Raw genomic sequence first — 18,096 nt, 5'->3', positions numbered from 1 at the left:
TATTAAAAAAAAAAATTACAATGCACTATATCCGTCATATTTGACCAGTATGCAAATTAATAATAGATAACATAAAAGACAAACTGGCTTAAAGCAGCTACTCCAGGCTTATCTCTTTGACTTTTCATCAATACTGTGCACCAGAACCGGGTCGTGCTTTCACTCTCCCCAAACAAACAAAGACAAAAAAAAATAAATCAGCTCCATGAACTTCTGTTGAGGACTAAACTCCTGCTGCATATTTGGAAATATAAAGTTATTCTTTATTATAATGGGGCAAAAATACATATTTGAACAAAAGTCTCTTTGGACGTAGAGAAATGAAAAACGAGCAGATCTGGGTGGCAAACTCTTATTTTCCGAACGCGTTAACGCAACAATGGCAGACAGGCGACTGTCCGCGAAGAACCTGGAATCTGAAACCGGAAAAGAAACGGTCAAATAAGGCAATTAAAGAAACAAAGAAAAGAAATCCAAGTTATGTTAAAGACGAAAGAAGTAAAAGCACATAATTAAAGCGTACCACCGTCGTCAGCGAGCTACAGCTACAAATGGCCTTTTTCTCTTTTTGTTTTAGTTTACTTAGTAAAAACACATCCATTCTCAGTCCAGTCTCAAGTTTTACCAGGGCGGAGTCTTGCAATTAAGTTACGACACATGCAAGCGTTAAAATAACCAGCGATGTGCAAGAGGAGGACATCTGCTGATTGACATTTTTTTTTTTTTTTTTTTCTCAGCTGAATAAAAAAAAAAAAGGAGAAAAAAAAGTGCTTTGTTAGGTTGAGGGCGGAGCCCCTCGCAGCAGACAGGAGTGCAATGGGCCAGCTGCCTGCAGGCAGAGCTTTAATGAGGCTGAACTCGCGAGAAAGCCACGCAGCTGCCGCTTTTCCTCCTGGGTCGAAACGAGCAAAGAGAAGAAACAAAAAAAGAAAACGGGAAAAAGAAAAGATCCCGGAGCGGCAAGAGCAGGCTTTTGGGCCTTGAAACGAGTAAAGTGAGGCGTTGACATGGCAATGAGACCGACCGTCGCGCTGTGTTCACATGGACTCGAACTCGTCGATGCGCTGCTTGGTGTTGCCCTGGCGGATCTGGCGCAGCGTCTTGTACTTGTCTCTGCCCGCCCGGACGTTCTCGGCGTGCAGCATGTCGTTCTGGGTCTTCTTGGTGTCGTCCCGGGCCTCCGCCAACTCTGAGCTCAGAGCCTGGAGGGAGGGAAGGAGGGACACACTGTCTCACAATCCATCACAGACATGAACCGGCCAATTTCAAACTCAGAGAAATAAACCAAAAGCAGACAGACAGACAGAGAGACAGAGAGACAGACAGCATCACAGACGAGTAACGCGTTTAGATGTGTTGGGTTTGCTTCCAATTCAATGAAGCTTTGACATTTTCTAGAGATGCGACTCGACTGGCGAATGCAAATTAGACCAGACAGCTCTAACACTCTTCAGAGTGGAAGTTTTTATTGCATGAAGACGTGGTGTTTTTTTTTTTTTTTTTTTGCATCAGCAAAGTTTTTAAAAATTAAGTCAAAGGAAGCGCACCGCGTTCAAGGCGTAAATTTAATTTTCCATCCTTCAAGTCAGACTTTTATGTTTTGTCTCACTCACATTTTTTCAAACTAGAAAGAGAATAAACTCTAAGCCGACACTCTATATCCTCACTCTGCGGTCTTTTGAATTCGTTCCAAATCTCTTTCCATCTAGTGATAAAATCGAAAACTGCCGCCAAGACGTGCTGCTCTGGTAGAATTTTATTATGATGTTTTGTGGCGCCGTTGTGATGATAAAAATGACGATTAAAAATGCATGACATGTTTTTCAGCTAACTGTGTAACTGTCACTCGGCGTTTATTGTGAAAGAAAAACAAAATATTGCTCTTGAAAAACATTTAAATTTACAAAAGACTTCTTCATTTCAGTGATATAAACCATTCAGTGATCACATTCAGTCACATTTTAAAAATGTAAAAAAAAAAAAAGTTTCTATGTGCATTCATTTTCGACGCTACGGTCAGTTTCGTTTTATTTGTAAGCACATCAATCTTTGACAACACGATTAAAAGAAAAATGAAAAAAGTGTATCTGCCTGATGTTAACCACATGGCTGATTTAAGACCATTATCTCTTTGGGTTCTTTGTAAAGTGGCAGAAAAGCGAAACAGAAGCACAATTTGCAGGTTGGACAAACGGGAACTTTGAAAGCAGAAGTGAGCGAGCGCGGATTTCCCAGTCAGATTAAGTGACGGCCACAACTGGAGGTTGATAACAGGAACAAAAGTAGGATTGTGCTAACGGCCCAGAAATCTGAAAAATTTTGCTGCGTTTGTGTCAAGCGAATTTTGAGCAAACATTTGAAATGTCGCAGAAACAAATCAAAATCAGGTTGTTGTAGTTATGAATATTGGGTGGTGATGCAGGAATGCACAATTACAAGCAGCTTTGAGAAACTTGGCAGCAGCGTCGTGTTTTCGGTCACAAGACTCAAGAAATAAGACGAGAACTAAATTAGGAGTAACTTTTCATCAAGATGTGAGGCTTGTTGTAAGTAAATAATACCTTAATATTGTTTTTAAAAACTTCTTGTTCCAGCAGCAGGTTATTTCAGTTGGAATGAGACATTTTTTCCCATTTTTAAGTGAAATAATTGCCACAGAAACCGGTGTTCTTCCATCAACGTTGAGGAATTATCGACTTGAAAGAAGCTCCTATAAGTTGCTCAGAATATACTTGCAGATCAAGTCAGCGTGGAAGGGAAGTCACCGCTGTGAAAATAAAATGTGGGACTTTCAGCACTTCTTATAGCTTTGGGCTAAATTTCTATCGATGGGGTCGGAGGGAGATCGTGTCTGTAGACAGCATATGAATGAGTCAAAGTTTCCGGGCGTAAAGACTCTTGAGAAAGGACGTTTTTAAACAGGAAAAGTGGAATCGTATGGCCTGCAAGGAGTCACATGTGAACGGAGTCAGTTTTGAAACGATGAGAGTTTACGCATTGAAAACTATTTTCTGCGCAATTTCTTCACAGTAGAAAGAAAACTTGAATGGGTTTTTATTATCTTGGTTCTTGTTATCGCGATAGCACTTCAAAATATTGTGATCAAACTAGAAATCCACTTTGTCAGTCAATCTGCTCTCGTTTGACTTTATGATGTGACAATATGGCTGAAAAACGTGTCACGATGTCAGAAGTCCACATTTTTTTTTTTGTTTTTTTAGATTTTTCTTAAATTAAGTGCACTAATATACTTGCATTAGAAACTAGACAAAAAAAAAACTTGGTATGATTTTGTGTTTTTGCCTTTTGATGCACAGCACACCTTCAGGGCGTATTCTCTTCTTCGTCTTTTTAAGAACGTGTGCGCGTACCTGCAGCTGTTTCTTCACGCGGTCGTTCTTCTGTGCCTCGGTGATGCGCTCCTCTTCGCTGCGCTGGCTGCTGACGCCGTCGCTGACCAGCTCGGCCTCGGCCTCCGAGTTCAGCTCGTCGTGCTCGTCGTGCTCGGGCGCCGGCGGAGACGTGATGGCCGTCTTCAGCTCCTCCCTCGTCTTCTCCAGGTCTTCTTGGGCTGAAATGGCCTGGGAGGTTGCGGCGGGGGGAAACGCAGGAGGGGAAAGACAAAAGGAAAAATATAAAAAGACACACTTGGGTTTTAATTTTATGCACCATTTAGGAGTTCTTAATAATCCCTGGATAATTCTAGGTTCTTTATATAAACAAAAACAACAACAAAAAAATGCTAAAGAAGGAAAAAAATGGCTGCAAATAAGGAGAGAAGACCATCTAGGATCTGAAGGGAAGATTTCCAACCTCTCACTTAATGAGTCAATAAACATAAACAGACCACAGGTTTCATTACTTTGTGTTGCCACTCTGATGCTTCCTCCTCCTTTTTCCTTTTTGCCTCCTCAAGCAGAGCGATTTTGGCAGTGAACTCTGCTAACTCGGCAGCCTGCATGAAAGACACCAGTCATCAGTCACTGCTCAAGTCAAGGACAGTTTAATAACAATAACTGACTTTAAAAAAAATGGAAAATTTTATATATATCTATATCTATATCTATATCTATATCTATATGCATATAGATATAGATATAGATATAGATATATAGATATATAGATATATATATATAAAGTTTGAACCAGATATTTATATACATGGCATGAAAAGAAAACATCATTTTCTCACTGTGTGAAGTTAAATCAATTCTTAGTTACAATTACCTGAATTATTTCTATTTTCTAAATGCTAGAAAACTTGGCAGGAATGTTTTTTTACAGACTATTTTTTTGTTGCATTCAAAAATGTACATACATTTGGTCAGTATCATGGTAAACTGCCTTTTAAAATGTAAGACTTAGGCCTGTAAGCGGTTAAAATAAATAAATAAATAAATATCTCTTTTATAGAGGATATTTTTTCTAACAGATTATTTCTGTTAGGACACAGAAATAATCTGGGTGACTCTCACTGACCTAAAACAAGAAGTTTGAGAAAACAAAAGTGAACGAGTCTTGTTGTTTGCTTGTTGTTCCACATAACGTGTCATGATGCATCAACGTGTGGGAAAACGAAAGCTAGAGATGAACAGCAACCAAAAAGGGGGACGCAGCAGATGAGAGTCAACGAGTCAAAAATAGAAACCCACCAGTTGCTCCTGGGTCTTCATTTGGTCGGCGGCCTGCTGAGCCAGCGCCGCCTTGGCCTCCTCGGCCGCCTGCCTCTCCCGGTCCAGCCGCTCGGCCTCTTCCTTCGCCCGCTTTCGCTCCTGCTCCAGCTCCAGCGCCCGGCGCGTCTGCTCCTCCAGCTCTGTGGGGACGTTCAAAGTGAAACGGCCGATCGACTGAGCTTTTCATTCCTGCACCGTTGACTTTCTATTCGTTTGGTTTTTCCATTTTACTTCTAAAAGATAGACTGAGAGAAATTGTCATCCAGGTTTTTTTTTTCCTTTTCTTTTTTGCTTTAAATCGCAATCAAGTTGAAGAAGCAAACAAAAAAAGTAAGTTGTAACAAGGAGCTTCGTTATTTATCTGCTGTATGCAAATAGACATTTTATTAGTTGATGATATGCTTGCATAACTTTTAATGAGTAGGAATAAATTATAAACAAATGTCATTAATCAGCATTAATTGTTTAAATCTTTAGTAATTATCTGATGCACGTTTTGCCTTCTGCTTGATGTGGGGCAGAACGTTTCTGTGCAGGTGAACCAATCAGCTGTCGGCGTTCTTTAGGGAGACGGAAGGAGGTTTAGCTCTTCCATTCGAAACTTTAACATAGGAAACAAAAATTCCTCCTACAAAAATACATTTATATGTGTGATACAAATCTTACTTTTATTGTCAAAACAAATTGAGGCCAATAAATATTGAAATGCGTCTACCCGATGTCCAGTTTCATTCATGTCATCACATATGTGAATGGCAGGAATGTAGAAAATTATACTAATAATAAAAGTATGAAGCAGAGGCTGTTAGAGAAGATTAATCAATGAAATGGTAAATATGAATATATTTTATACGAGCTACTGAAAAGTGGTTGTGGGAACAAACTGAGATCATCTCAGAATCTGTCATTTATTCACCATCATGACGATAACTGATGGAGAGGAGCAGGACGCTTCCGCTCGTACCTTTCTGGGCCCGCTGCGTCTGCTCTTCGATCTGCCTCAGCCTCTCGATCAGCTCGGCCTTTTCTCTCTCTATTCGCTCCTTCTCTTTCTCTGCCAGCTCGCGCTTTTTCTTCTCGTTCTCCAGCTGCGCTCTGTCAGAAAAATACAACAAAAAAATTTGTTTAAAAAAAAAAAACATCACAGTCACACATCAAGTTGGCTGTCAAGTTATTTAACACGCATCTGTATTTTGTTTTGAGTTGAGTTTTGTTGAGTAAAGCCTGAAGACGACAACATAGGAAAGATTGAGAATTATCGTGGAAATTCATGCAAAAATCAACAAATCTTATAGCCTGATTTTTCTCAAAAATTGCCAAAAACTTTCTTACTTATAGTGAACAGCTGCCTCAGCCCTAACTGATCTGCGATCTATACAAAAAGTCGCATTTACCATCATAAATAAGTAGAATAAATATTTTCAAATTAGAACCACAGACACTTTGATTTTCATTGCAAAAAAATGACAAAAAGTATCACAAAATCCTGGAGGGACTGAAAAGATGTTCACTAATATTATTTAATTTTAAGAATTTGTTGATATTTTAACAGTTTCTGATCAGGTTTCATCAATCCATTCTGGCACAACCGGCCCTTCAAGGGCATTCATGATCTTGATTTGGCCCAAAACCAAAATGAGTTTGACACCGCCACGCTGGGGTATCGAAGGCCACATAAACGGTTATGGCGGGCTGCATTTAGCCCACAAGACTCGAGTTTGGCACATGTGATGTTGTTGGTCCTGCTGCTAATGATTTACTTTGTGTGTAATTTATTGGACTTATTCTGTAACATCCAACTACAACAGCGACTTCAGTTTTCTTTCTGACACAACACCGCCCCCTACTGCCCATCGGGAGTTTTGAAAGAAAACAAATAATTACTCATCAATCCAGCAGAGGAAGTAAAAGCTGAGCTTCAGGATGAAATGAGTGGTGATTAGAGGCTGCACCGTACCTCTCCATCTGCTTGTGGTGCTTCTCCTCTCTCGCCTGGGCCTTCATCTGCTGCACCTCGATGGTGTCCGGCTTCCTCCTCCTCATGTACAACTCGTGGTTTCCCATACACAACGCCAGGATGCGCTTGTTGATCCGCAACCGAGGGGCGTAGAACACAAAGTCCTGCAGGGAGGAGGGGGAGCACGGCACGGGTCACGCCTTCAATGATTGCTGCATTCAACAAAAGGACATATTTATTTCCGTTCAGTCGGCTGGGCTTACCGGAGCTTTCTTGTCAATGGGTTTGATGACAAACTTCTTGTCGTTGAAGGAAATGTTTCTAATCTCGCTCCAAGGGAAGCCGATCTTGGGAGACAATCTGAGGAGAAGTGGGGCGAACATTCAGGATGGAAACCGTGATTTGCTCACAACGTTTACAGGTGATTCTCTTTCAAATGCTGGGTGTCAGTTTCCTCAACACTTTCACAGCTGATTGTTTTCACCAGCATCCAGCTTTCAATGACGCCAGGAGCTTGACACGCAAGATCAAAATTTGAGCTGATTTCATCGTCCACATTATGAAGGGAGTAAATGAATCCAGCGTGACCGAGCTGCTGTGGTTTCACTCTCCTCCTCTTTCAGTTTCCTACACGGCCGTGCAAAAGTACAAAAACTCTGCAGTTTCCCACGTTCAGCCCAGCACAGTTACGTAACGAGAGGAAAGGGGTTTGTTTTTCCTCAACAGATCACAAATATATAAAAATGGGTTAAAATAAAAGCATTTTTTTCTCAGCTTTCAGTGGAATTTGTTGGACAAATTTCTTGAACAAGCAGCTTCATTGAAACCACAAGAGAGAAGTTCACTTTAAAACAGTGTTCAGGAACAGTAACCTTAAAAAGACACTAGCATTTTGATATTAGCCTCTCAAAGTAGGATTCCCTTTATATTTGTTTTTACTGCATTTCTTATTTTTAATTTATCACATTGCTTTAATGGTATTTTGGCACCTTGTGTTTTTATGGAAAGTTGCTTTTTTTTTGCTAATTCTTGTGAATTTACGTTAATATTTTACATCCATGAACAGAAAACTTATTTTGCAATAGAAGAAAGGGAAATAATCACAACCTCTGCAAAGAAGAGAGTGAAAAAGCAGCAAAAGGCTCTAGAAAGAATCAAATGAACTACTTTTGATTTCCTCAACATATTTTAACTTCAGCAGCGCATTTTCATTTTTAATTTCTCAAAAAAAAAGAAGAAAAGACTGGTGCCTTTTTAAAGTGTAAGGGTGCTTTATGTTTAAAGCAAGAATGTCCAAACCTTTGGGCACATGAACCAGTCAAAAGGAATGGAGGGCCAAAATGAAATGTGACAGAAATAGTAATAATCTGAGTAATAAACTCAGCGTTTAACACTTTAAACCCATAAATTAGTCAGAATTGATGGATGTGAAAATAATAAATACAAAACGTAATGTTTTTGTGTCTGAGAAAATTTAGCCAAACAGTCATTTTTGTAATAAAAATCAGGATTTAGGTCAAACTCTTTGAAAACATTTAGCTAAGTTGAATAAATGTTGCAAATCTGAATCATCCCTGAACTAAAGCCAGGGGCCGAACTTTGATTTAAAGCAAAGAACCTGCGAGCCAGACCGACTAGACCTAATGATGTGTTTGAGATTTTGTCTTTATATTTTTTTTTTACTTGTCTTCGTGCTCGTATATGTTGAGGCCCAGCGCGTCCACGCCCAGCCACAGCTCTGTGCCCTTTTTGTTCTTGATTTCAAAGTAGTTGACGCCGTACATCTCCAGGTCCTGAGCGATCTTCAGGTACTCCATCATGGCGTCCTCCCTGCACAGGTGCACAAGCACACGGTGAACGCTACACACGTTTAAAACCTTGACATTCAGTAGAAAGAGCACTAGAATAAACAACGGTAATTTTAAAAAAAAGACAAACATTAAAAGACTCACCTGAGCATTCCTCTGTGCTCCTCGTGCCACGTCTGTATTCTGTCCTCCCACTGCTCCTTTGTTAACTTGTGTTGCTCCAAAACTCTGCAGATTTTTACGACATGAAGACCGTCAGCCAACATTTATTTGTTACAAATTAGGAAGCATCCAGAGAGCAAGAGAACTGAACAAACAGTCATATTACACTTGGCATTCTGCAAGCAAATAGCTTTAATAAAACTAGGAATACGTCAAAATATCCGTCCCGCTTGTTTTTGTCCTGCTAAATGTTTGTTTTGAGGACTAAAGGACAGATTCTGCCTGTAATGGCATAATAACTCAAGAACGCATCGTCAAATGAGCTTTACATTGTAATAAACATTTAACACTGAAGCTGGAAGGCATTTCATCCAGCATCCAAAATAAATGATCAAAACAGAAGCAACAAATTATGGAGATGCTGGAAATAAAAACTACCCTTAAAAGAATGGCAGGTTGAGGCCAAAGCACCACAATGAAGACTTTTATCATCCTGATTTTGGTAGAAAGAAAAATAGAAAAACAATAAGTCACGCAAATGGGAATTGTTTTTGTTTGTTTTGATTGATCATAGGACTGACTGATCTATTGTTCAGTTTTGCTGTGAAAAAAAAAAAAACAGCAGAAAAAAAAGGCATCTCTGCTGTACCTCTGTGGCAGCAGCCGGTCGTTTGCCAGGTAGCCAGGCTTGTGGACGTCTTTGCCGTAATCCCCGTACTTGGCTTGGACCGCATAGGAGGCCAGTAAGACGGCCGTTTCCGGAGGACAGTAGTTCTCGTCATTCAAAATGGCCTCTTTCACCTGTAGAGGGAAAACACAAGTTTAAAGGTCGAATCAGATCCTGGATGCGGTTTGTTGAGCTTTGCGGAGACGTTGCGATTTTAACCAATGTTTTAAAACATCCGTGAGAAACAAAGACAAATGAGACGGTATGAAAATCTGCTGAGATTGCAAGTCGCTCGTCTCCCACTAGAGGGAGCTGTTGCACTGACCTGCAGTTCTGATCGCTCAGCACAGCAATGTGACGTTTGTCACAGAGGTACAGTGAATATGCAGATACAGAAAAACAAAAATAAATCTGTAAAGCAGCTTTGGAAGAACCTCATTTTGGAGTTCTGAGATTGTTTTTCTGAAAATGTAACATTTTATTCTGAATTATGACAGAGCTGCACTGCTACAGAGCGTTAGCGAGACATTTAGGCCAACACAATGGATGTGGAAACTGGGTGTGCCCCCTTCAGCTCAACTGGGGTGAGTTCTCACCCGAAAGAGTTCTGAAAAATAACATCAAGATTAAATCAGGCAAACATTTGATGCATACCAACCTGCCCTTTGCTAGTTACCTGCTGAGAAACGAGAATTACCCAGGAATGCTTGGGCAATGTGCAAAGAGGCCTTTAATATTGGTCAATTCTGATTGGATAACAAGGAGAAATGTGCAGTTTATTTTTTTATCCGTTATTGTCCTGATTAAAATAAAAAAAATAAAAAATCAAGTGTCTGCCTTCTTTGATCACTTCTTCACCGTTCTGTTCAAAAGATTGTTTGGGGGAACAGATTCAACATCTACCGAGAGTTAAAGGTTCAACTGCGTCAACTTTCTGTGCAAACAGCAGAAGCAGAAGAGCGGCTCTGGGTGACGGGGTTTAACTCGCTCGCTCCTAATCCAGCTCATAATCATATTTCCAAGTGGTTGCAGTTAATCGCGTGCTGATAAAACTCCCTGTTCCTTGTTAAAGTGCTTCATAAACTTAACTTGTTGAATTAAACAGCTTTATTTTAGTGACATTTCAGAAAACGGTGCAGCCGGACATCCAGGGTTTTTATGGTTCTTTTAAGTTCAACGTTGTCGTAAAATGTTTGAGGAAACCTAGATTGGCCTCATCTACAGAATAAGTTGCTCCGTACAGATCATCTGGGCAGAACCTTTATTCTTTTTTTTTTTTTACTTGTCTGGTATCCAAGAACCATCAGATAAAAACTCTGCAGTCGTAACAAGCGATGAAGGCTGCACTGCATTTTAACGCTTTGTTCTTGAAGGATGAAACGTCCAAGCCAAAAAACACTCAATTTCTTTCTACCTCTTGTAAAAGAATAGATTTATTTGTGCCTACTGAGTCTGCGCTGACCTTAACTCCAAAGTGAAATGGCTACCTGAAGCACATAATCTGAAACAGACTCATGATTTCCAGCTCGGGCAGAAATCTAAAAAGATCGAGTGGAAAATCGAGGAACACAAAACAAACATCCCGCATTAAGTAGTAGTGTGGGATTCCATGAAACATTTGTTTTACTAAACAGAGAATCAGGTCGAGTGGAATGACTTTCATGCTAACTGCGTTAGGGATCTCCATCGGCGACAAGCTGCCAAACAACCTGATCGCTCCACGTCGGATCAGCCGCCGCATTAACTGGTCTGTTTCCACACGGCGCGCCGCTTTTATGAAACAAACCAGTCAGACTAAATCTGCTTTGTGGTTACGTCACCATGCGAGACGAACGCACCTGAAGGAAGAAGAGCTTCTGCGTGATCTCCTGGATGAGCTCCTCAGAAACGTCTTCCGGGAAGAACTTCGCTCTGAACTTGAACTGGAGAGGATTCTCCTTTTTAACGTCCTGCTGGGTCACCTGAGCGGGGAGACGGGGGAACGTTTTTGTTATTATTCCACACGATGACCCATCAATTATATAATTCACTCGAAATGAGATTGATGAGGCTAGCAGGGTTTTCTTTTAAGACTTTTTTCTTAAAAAGTCTCTAAACGAAGTGACTGCTGATAATCAGGGAGTCTTCAACAAGAATCTGAAACTCAGGGTTTCCCTCAGTGTGCTGTAAGCCTGGCGGGCCACCAGGCTTACAGATTTTGCAATGTTAACTTATTTTATTTTGTTTTTAATGACTGCCTTTTTTAGGACTTTATAGTTGGTGTTTAGGTACTAACTTATCTTCCAATAATGCATAGCTATCAAGTGACATTTTCACATTTTCTGTCAACTTTAAACATTTTTTAACTTAAAAACATGGCCGGGATCTGGACGGATGACGGCCCTGGCAGCACCGAGCTCAGCATGTTTTCTGGGGGAAACTCTGCGAAACATTAAACATAATTGAAAGCCAAACTATATTAATGAGCTACTTTGTTGTTTAAATGCAAAATACATCATTATTAGTGTTGTTCTCACAGACTTTCAGTAAAAATACATTCAACTTAACCTTCCTCAGGTATCTTTCTTTCACCTTTTCTCTCCCTCTACTTCAGAATATTGTCTAGTTCTACTTCACTCCTGAGAGCAGTGCAGCGAACAGCAGCCAGCTTTTTGTGACGTTTAAATTCATTCCAAACTCTGATGATGGTTAATATAAGTGTCCAAACATAGACCACATATATTTCTATATGTATAAATCTCATAGACTTTACAGTGTTTTAACGTGAATACAAAAAACAAACTTGATTCTGAAGGTGTGGCGGCTTTTATTTTGCTGCTATCAGTTCCACGTGGAGGAAATCCTGGGTGGATTTCGGTACCTGGGAGGGTTTGCTCACCTTCTTGTTGAGTTTGAGCCACGTCACGTAGCCTTTGCTGTCTGTGTACTGCAGGCCGAAGAACCAGACTTCCCTCAAACCCACAGTCTTCACCACCTGAAACGAGAAAAAGGCTTTTAGTTGCACTTCCAGGCACATGGAGCGGGTGGCATCGAGCCAAATGGGTTTCCCTAAGAGAGACTCTTTATTCTAACAATGCAGCATGCAGAAAGTATCATTCAGTCCTTCTGTTGTTTTCTTCAAAGTAATAAGAATATCTTTGATTTAATATATTTATTAAGATTAAATCAGTCCAAAAATAATTGCCCTCTTGAGGCACTTGATGTGTAAAATTCTGCTCCAATTAGGGTTGGGAGATAAATCTTTGTTTTGTTCATTCAAAATTTGATTTCCAAATTTTTTTCTTTAAAAAAAATAAATAAACAACATAAAATCTTTAAAATGTGTCTTATTTCACTCATTCCTCCTGCAACTTGATCAGCAATGAAAGAAGTTTATATATATATAAAAAAAAGAGTTTATTTTTCAACCAATCCACTCACTGGGCAAAATCCCAATTTTCAAAAAATAAATCTTCAAAAACAGAAAATTTGACTAAATCAATAAAATTGATTTATCATACCTATCCAAATTCAATCTGGTGTAGTTTAATATCAGCATATTTATATGCCTTTGTCTCATTACAACCAAAACTGAATGTATTTAATTGTAATTTTATGTGACGATACAGAGTATCACCCAATTGCTTAGAAGGACATTTTTCAAATGTTTTAGCAAATTTAAATCTGCAAAGTGTGGCATGCAATTGTATTCAGTCCCCTTGAGTTATCATTTTGTAGAACTGCCATTTTCTGCAACAGCAGCTGTTGTTGCGAGGCTCAGAGACTTTGACTGGGACATTTGGACAGTTTCTTGGCCTCAGTGGGGACGGAGGGTTTGAGGTTACGGGCAGTGTGAAGCTTTTTGCCACACAGCATTTTGCATGCAGACCAAAGAGTTAAAGTTTGGTCTGATCAGACCATTGGGTCATACGTCTGCTCCTCTGTGCAGCAAACTGCAGACAGGATCTCCTCTGAGCCCCTAAATGCTTCTGATTAATACTAAAAAGAGCCAGAATTCTCATTTCACTTGTGCTACTTTGTGTTTGTCACAAAAAACCCTAAAATAAATACACGAGATTGTTGCTGCAACATGAATAAACATGGGAAATGTTAACGTTTACCACGGAGTCAGATTCATATCAAACGCATTTTAGTTACAGACATTGCTGTGGATATAAATTAAACACCCCGTCTGTCGAGAGAATGATGCAAAATACAACAAAAGAAAAAAAAAAAGAAAAAATTAAATTCTGGCGCCATAAAGTTTTTTAAGAGTTGAAACGCTACATGTGATCTCACTGGTGACTAATCCGACGTTCCTTTTTCATCTTTTATTTTATCTTTTGATGTTTTTTTGAGTACACTCTGCATGTTCAAAACACAGCATCTCAACCTCAACCCGTTTCCCAGAGGGGATTTGGACACTCTAATGCTAAAGTGAATTTACAGTCAATACATCAGCCCTCGCTGCCTGTAATTAACTCTGCTTCAGGCGTCACAGAGGCAAGCTCACATAAACAAATTAAAAACCCATGTGGATCAAATGATCACACGAACACGCAATTTACTCAAACGGCCCATTAAAACGCTCTTCAGCAGGGGCGTCTGGGAGAACGAGTAATTTGCTGAATGAATAATTCGCTCGGTCCTACGTGCAGCTCGGCGCATGAAATATCGTCCGGAACGCCTCAAAATGTCAACGAATGCATTCAGGATGAGAAAGGACGGGCTGGTCGTGGACCCGGGAGGAGGAAAAGAACACTGTGTAATTGTCACTGATTAAAGAGTTTGTGTTCAGCTTAGCTGAGGTGTGTTAGACTTAAAGGCCTTTTTCGTCTCTTGGAGTGTGTGTCTGCACGAGCTCATGGCCGCTTGCATTTCACCCTGCCGTCGACGGACTCCCTTCTCATTCATGTGAACGTTTTAATATGACACTGCTACTGTGCAAAACTGAAGCTCAGTTCTGGGAATAGTTTTCCTTTCTTTACCCTACATTATCTCCACAGAAAGAATGGGTCAGGTTAAGATATGTGGGAAAATAAAGACTTTTTGGGGGGTTTTTTGGTGCTTTGGCCTTTCATCCATATGAGATCACCTTTTTATGCCGTTAAAAACTGTTATTTGTAAAACTTGCAGCCAAAGTAGAGACTTGAGGAAACTGTGTTTGTGTTATTAGTGTTATAGTCGATGACAAATATATTCACATGCTCGCTTTGACACGTTTCCCAATTGTGTCTTATTAACTTTATATACTAATATACCATTTAAAAAGTAGTTCCACCAATATATCTATAAATATATATGTTCACAACCTCCTAGTGCCATGATCACTCCCTAATGAAAAGTTGTGGGTGTTTTGAAGCAATCCGATTGGCTGGCAGGTTTTCGCTCTGCGCTGCACTGCACTGCCCCCAATGGGTTTGGCATGTTCAAAACACTCAGGAGCAAATTTGTGTGGGTATATGTGGATGAAAACTTTTCTGAAACACATCCTGTGTGTACAATATTGTTTAAAAAATATGGAGGAAGTACTAGTTTCTGCAGAGAAATGCCTGTGTGTAGAAGACCAATCAGCTTTGGTGGGGAAGCAGGGTGCTAAGCATTTATTACTGGTTAACTTTTCTAATCATCTCCTACTTTAAGCTACTCTTCTGCAGTTCAAAGGTGATAACTTTAAAATGACAGTTCAGGATTAATCTGTATTTTGACTCAGAGAATCATCTCTAAGCACCGACAAGAATGAAAAACAGAGGCCACTTTCCGCTCCGCTCGTGTCAGGTTGACGTCTGTAAATGTTACAAACTTCCTCCTCGTCATTTAAAGTGATTAACATTTTGTTTCAAAGTGTAACCGTCACGCCATGTGACAGGAAAACCAGGTTGAAAGCCCAACCTCTGCTCTTGTCCACGCTCAGCTCCAAAAATGAGAAATGTTTGGGTTTTTGCTACAGCAGCACCTTTCCAAACAGTTTAGAGTAACTTTATTAACATAATGTACATCCTCTAGATGTAAGAATTCATAAAAGTAGGTTAGTTCATTAACAACGGCACTTAAAAATGTTTGACAAAGACAAATCCCTATTTTCATCAAACAAATTAAAAGAAAACATTTTCGCTGTTTCTGGCTTCACGTAAAAAAACTAAAGCAGAATTCAGAAAAGAGCAGAGAACAAAAAAAAAAAAAAAAACAAAGAAATGCCTCTTGTTCTCTGTCTTCCTTCCTCCATGTCACCACAACCCCAACAACCCTGCACAGTCTGACATGAAACGGCACTGAAAGCTGCCCTTTTACTTCCCAGACTTACACACACGCACACACACACAGGCGGGCACAATACACACAATACTTCCACCCATCCTCTGTCTTCTAAAAGGTCCCAATTAAAATAAAAGGATCTTTTGTGTACAGATCTAAAACCAGCCGAGCACCGACTGGTACAACCACATGACAACCAACAATTAGAGCCGCACAATATCTGTGAGGTGCAACAATATGGCAAAGGACTTGATAATGAGATATTTCTTTAAGTATAAAGGATTACTCAGACTCTGCATGCCAGCAGAGGTCAAGCTGACATTGCCTGAGACGCTAAAGGTCACAGAGAGTATTAGAAGAGTGGAAAATGTGGATTTATCACAGCTGATAAAACCAGATTATTCCACAATAATATACAATAATGCTGTGCTTCCTGTTGTTAAGACTTTATTCAGAGGTCTAATTCTACTCAGATACATATCTCTTTGATGCTTTCAAAGATATGAATGTTTTTTTTCCTTTGTAAAGTAAAACCCTCTTACCTGGTCAAACAGCTGTTTTCCTGTTGTGTTCGGCTGGATGGCAAACTCCAGCTCAGCGTCCATGGTGGTGACGCGCACGTTAATCTGGAAGACAAAATAAGTCACAAAAATAAATAAATTGCAGTGTTAAATATCGTCAACACACTGACTAATAAAAACATTTTTCTGCTTGAACTAAACATTGCCGCAAGTCTCTGGATTTTGAAAATTCCCAAATGTGAGTCCAGCCATCCAGCAATCAAAACAACATCTCCGACATTTTGCCCAGTTCTGCTGGCCCTCAGGGCTGTGTGTTTGGCCCTCTGTTGTTCACACCGATAACGTGAAGCCTGTGAGGCCAGTTTGTATTCTCAAATATTAATGAACATACACTGGTACTGGTAGACATTGTAAACTTCCAACATAAAATAATAACTAAAAACAAACAAATAAAAAGGGAATAAAACACACACAACCAAAACCGCAAATAAAATCGATTATGAAGTCTAAACGAAAATGATCCTTCATCAGAACGGAAATTATTGCATTCATTTTAATTTATCACTGCTTATTGCGACAGGCTTATGTCTGGCTGCACTCAATGGTGAGGGGAGCTATATCTGACTTAATTTGCTCAGAAAAGCATAACTGTGGCTCCCCTAAAGTGAAAATAGAAAGTTTAGGGTTAAATCAGTGTAAGGTTGAACTGTGTGTCACAAACGAGGGACATTAAAGTGAGGGAAACTACAATCCAAAGCAAAAACAAACAAACTGAATCTCGAACTTTGTGTCAGCTGGTGGGGCAGCCACAGTCATTTCTGTGCGTGTCCTCGCGTCCGACTTCTTCTATAAATATGCTCCAGCCATAGCGAACACGTGCACAAACAGAGCCAGCACCCATAAATGGAGGCGCATGTTTACGCTGTTCCTCTCTGCCAGCCAGCAGAGGGGAAGTCGCTTTGCTCTAATGAGGAAAAGTCATTAGGAGGATTCCAGGCAGAAACACCTGCAGTCATTTTCCCCTGGTTACCAGTAGCTAAAGAATATCATTTTAAAAGATGTTTCTTCTGGAAATGTGAGACAATTTTACAACTGATCGTCTTGAAGATGAATGAAAACAAAAAATAATGTGAAAATCTATTAGTTTAGCACATTTATTGATCCAGTAAAGAAGTATGACACGGTCCATGTTTATGTTTGAGAACTCCACAACCTGAAAGTGCAATACTGATGTAGACTATACTGTCGCGATTGCAGCGAATTACCAAAATCGTTTCTATTTGCTAAATGCCGCAATAATCAGAAGAACGTGAGAAATGTATTCAAAATCAGACGTCTGGCAGTTTGAAGTGACCCGAAACGAGACAGAAGTCTGATCTGATTTAACTTCACAGGTGGCTTAATCCTGTGCAAAGAAATCAAGATGAAAACGTTTCACCGACCGTAACAGAAAAACTCCTGTTTGCTAAACCAATTCAGCACGCTGCCGTGAATACTCGTGAGATTAAGAGAACAGTGCACTTCACCGAGTGGTAGTCCAAGTTTGCTCAAAATTCATAAGAATTATGCGCAGTCCACACTTAGTAGCATAGCTGGTAATACAGACAGTGGCCTTTTGTTCCCATGAAAACTCTTTAATATCACTAAAAACGATTTAGAAATACTAAGACCACGGCAGAGATTCGAGAAATCTCTGTTTTTGCACGTGAGAAAACATTGAAAAAAAACATAATTTGGTAGCTTGGCGTGTATAAAATAAACAGCAGCAGGATTTTTATAGCAGGTCAGGTTTCAGTTTTGAATTTCTGTCTATTTCAGCCAGTTTTTACCCAAAAAGATGTCTCATTCTGAATTATTTATGAAGCAGGGTTTTGTTGACACTGGCAACAGTGAGGCAGAGTACAGCTGCAACAACAAAAATGTTCACAGGCGGAGGCATGGTCAGGTGGGAAGAGCCACAAATCAGCATCTGCTGACAGTTAAAAGCTGAGTTATGAAAAGTATTACAACTCTGTTGTGGGATTTCTCTGTTGAACTGAGCTCTGTAATTTATATGCAATCACACGCTTGACGT

General features: G+C 39.9%; 1 protein-coding gene across 3 annotated transcripts in view; it reads right to left on the bottom strand.

Moving 5' to 3' along the window:
• Positions 1 to 241: 241 nt before the first annotated feature.
• LOC129361310 (radixin) overlaps positions 242 to 18,096 on the bottom strand; it is a 37,209-nt gene continuing 19,354 nt past the window's right edge. For all 3 annotated transcript variants that reach the window (XM_055032080.1, XM_055032079.1, XM_055032082.1), the window contains 13 exons: positions 16,044 to 16,127; positions 12,146 to 12,241; positions 11,106 to 11,228; positions 9,250 to 9,401; positions 8,583 to 8,666; positions 8,314 to 8,460; positions 6,894 to 6,990; positions 6,631 to 6,794; positions 5,638 to 5,768; positions 4,653 to 4,813; positions 3,863 to 3,955; positions 3,372 to 3,581; positions 242 to 1,202 (listed from right to left, as the gene is read on the bottom strand). In XM_055032080.1, the coding sequence (XP_054888055.1) occupies positions 1,038 to 1,202; positions 3,372 to 3,581; positions 3,863 to 3,955; positions 4,653 to 4,813; positions 5,638 to 5,768; positions 6,631 to 6,794; positions 6,894 to 6,990; positions 8,314 to 8,460; positions 8,583 to 8,666; positions 9,250 to 9,401; positions 11,106 to 11,228; positions 12,146 to 12,241; positions 16,044 to 16,127 (1,707 nt within the window). In that variant the 3' untranslated portion in view covers positions 242 to 1,037. The remainder of the gene's footprint in view (positions 1,203 to 3,371; positions 3,582 to 3,862; positions 3,956 to 4,652; positions 4,814 to 5,637; positions 5,769 to 6,630; positions 6,795 to 6,893; positions 6,991 to 8,313; positions 8,461 to 8,582; positions 8,667 to 9,249; positions 9,402 to 11,105; positions 11,229 to 12,145; positions 12,242 to 16,043; positions 16,128 to 18,096) is intronic.

The sequence above is a fragment of the Poeciliopsis prolifica genome, unplaced genomic scaffold, assembly GCF_027474105.1.
Source record: "Poeciliopsis prolifica strain line A6 unplaced genomic scaffold, Auburn_PproV2 SCAFFOLD007, whole genome shotgun sequence".
NCBI classification, from domain to species: Eukaryota; Metazoa; Chordata; class Actinopteri; order Cyprinodontiformes; family Poeciliidae; genus Poeciliopsis; species Poeciliopsis prolifica.
Note: the sequence above shows the minus strand (reverse complement) of the source record. Positions and strands in the feature narration are given on the sequence as shown.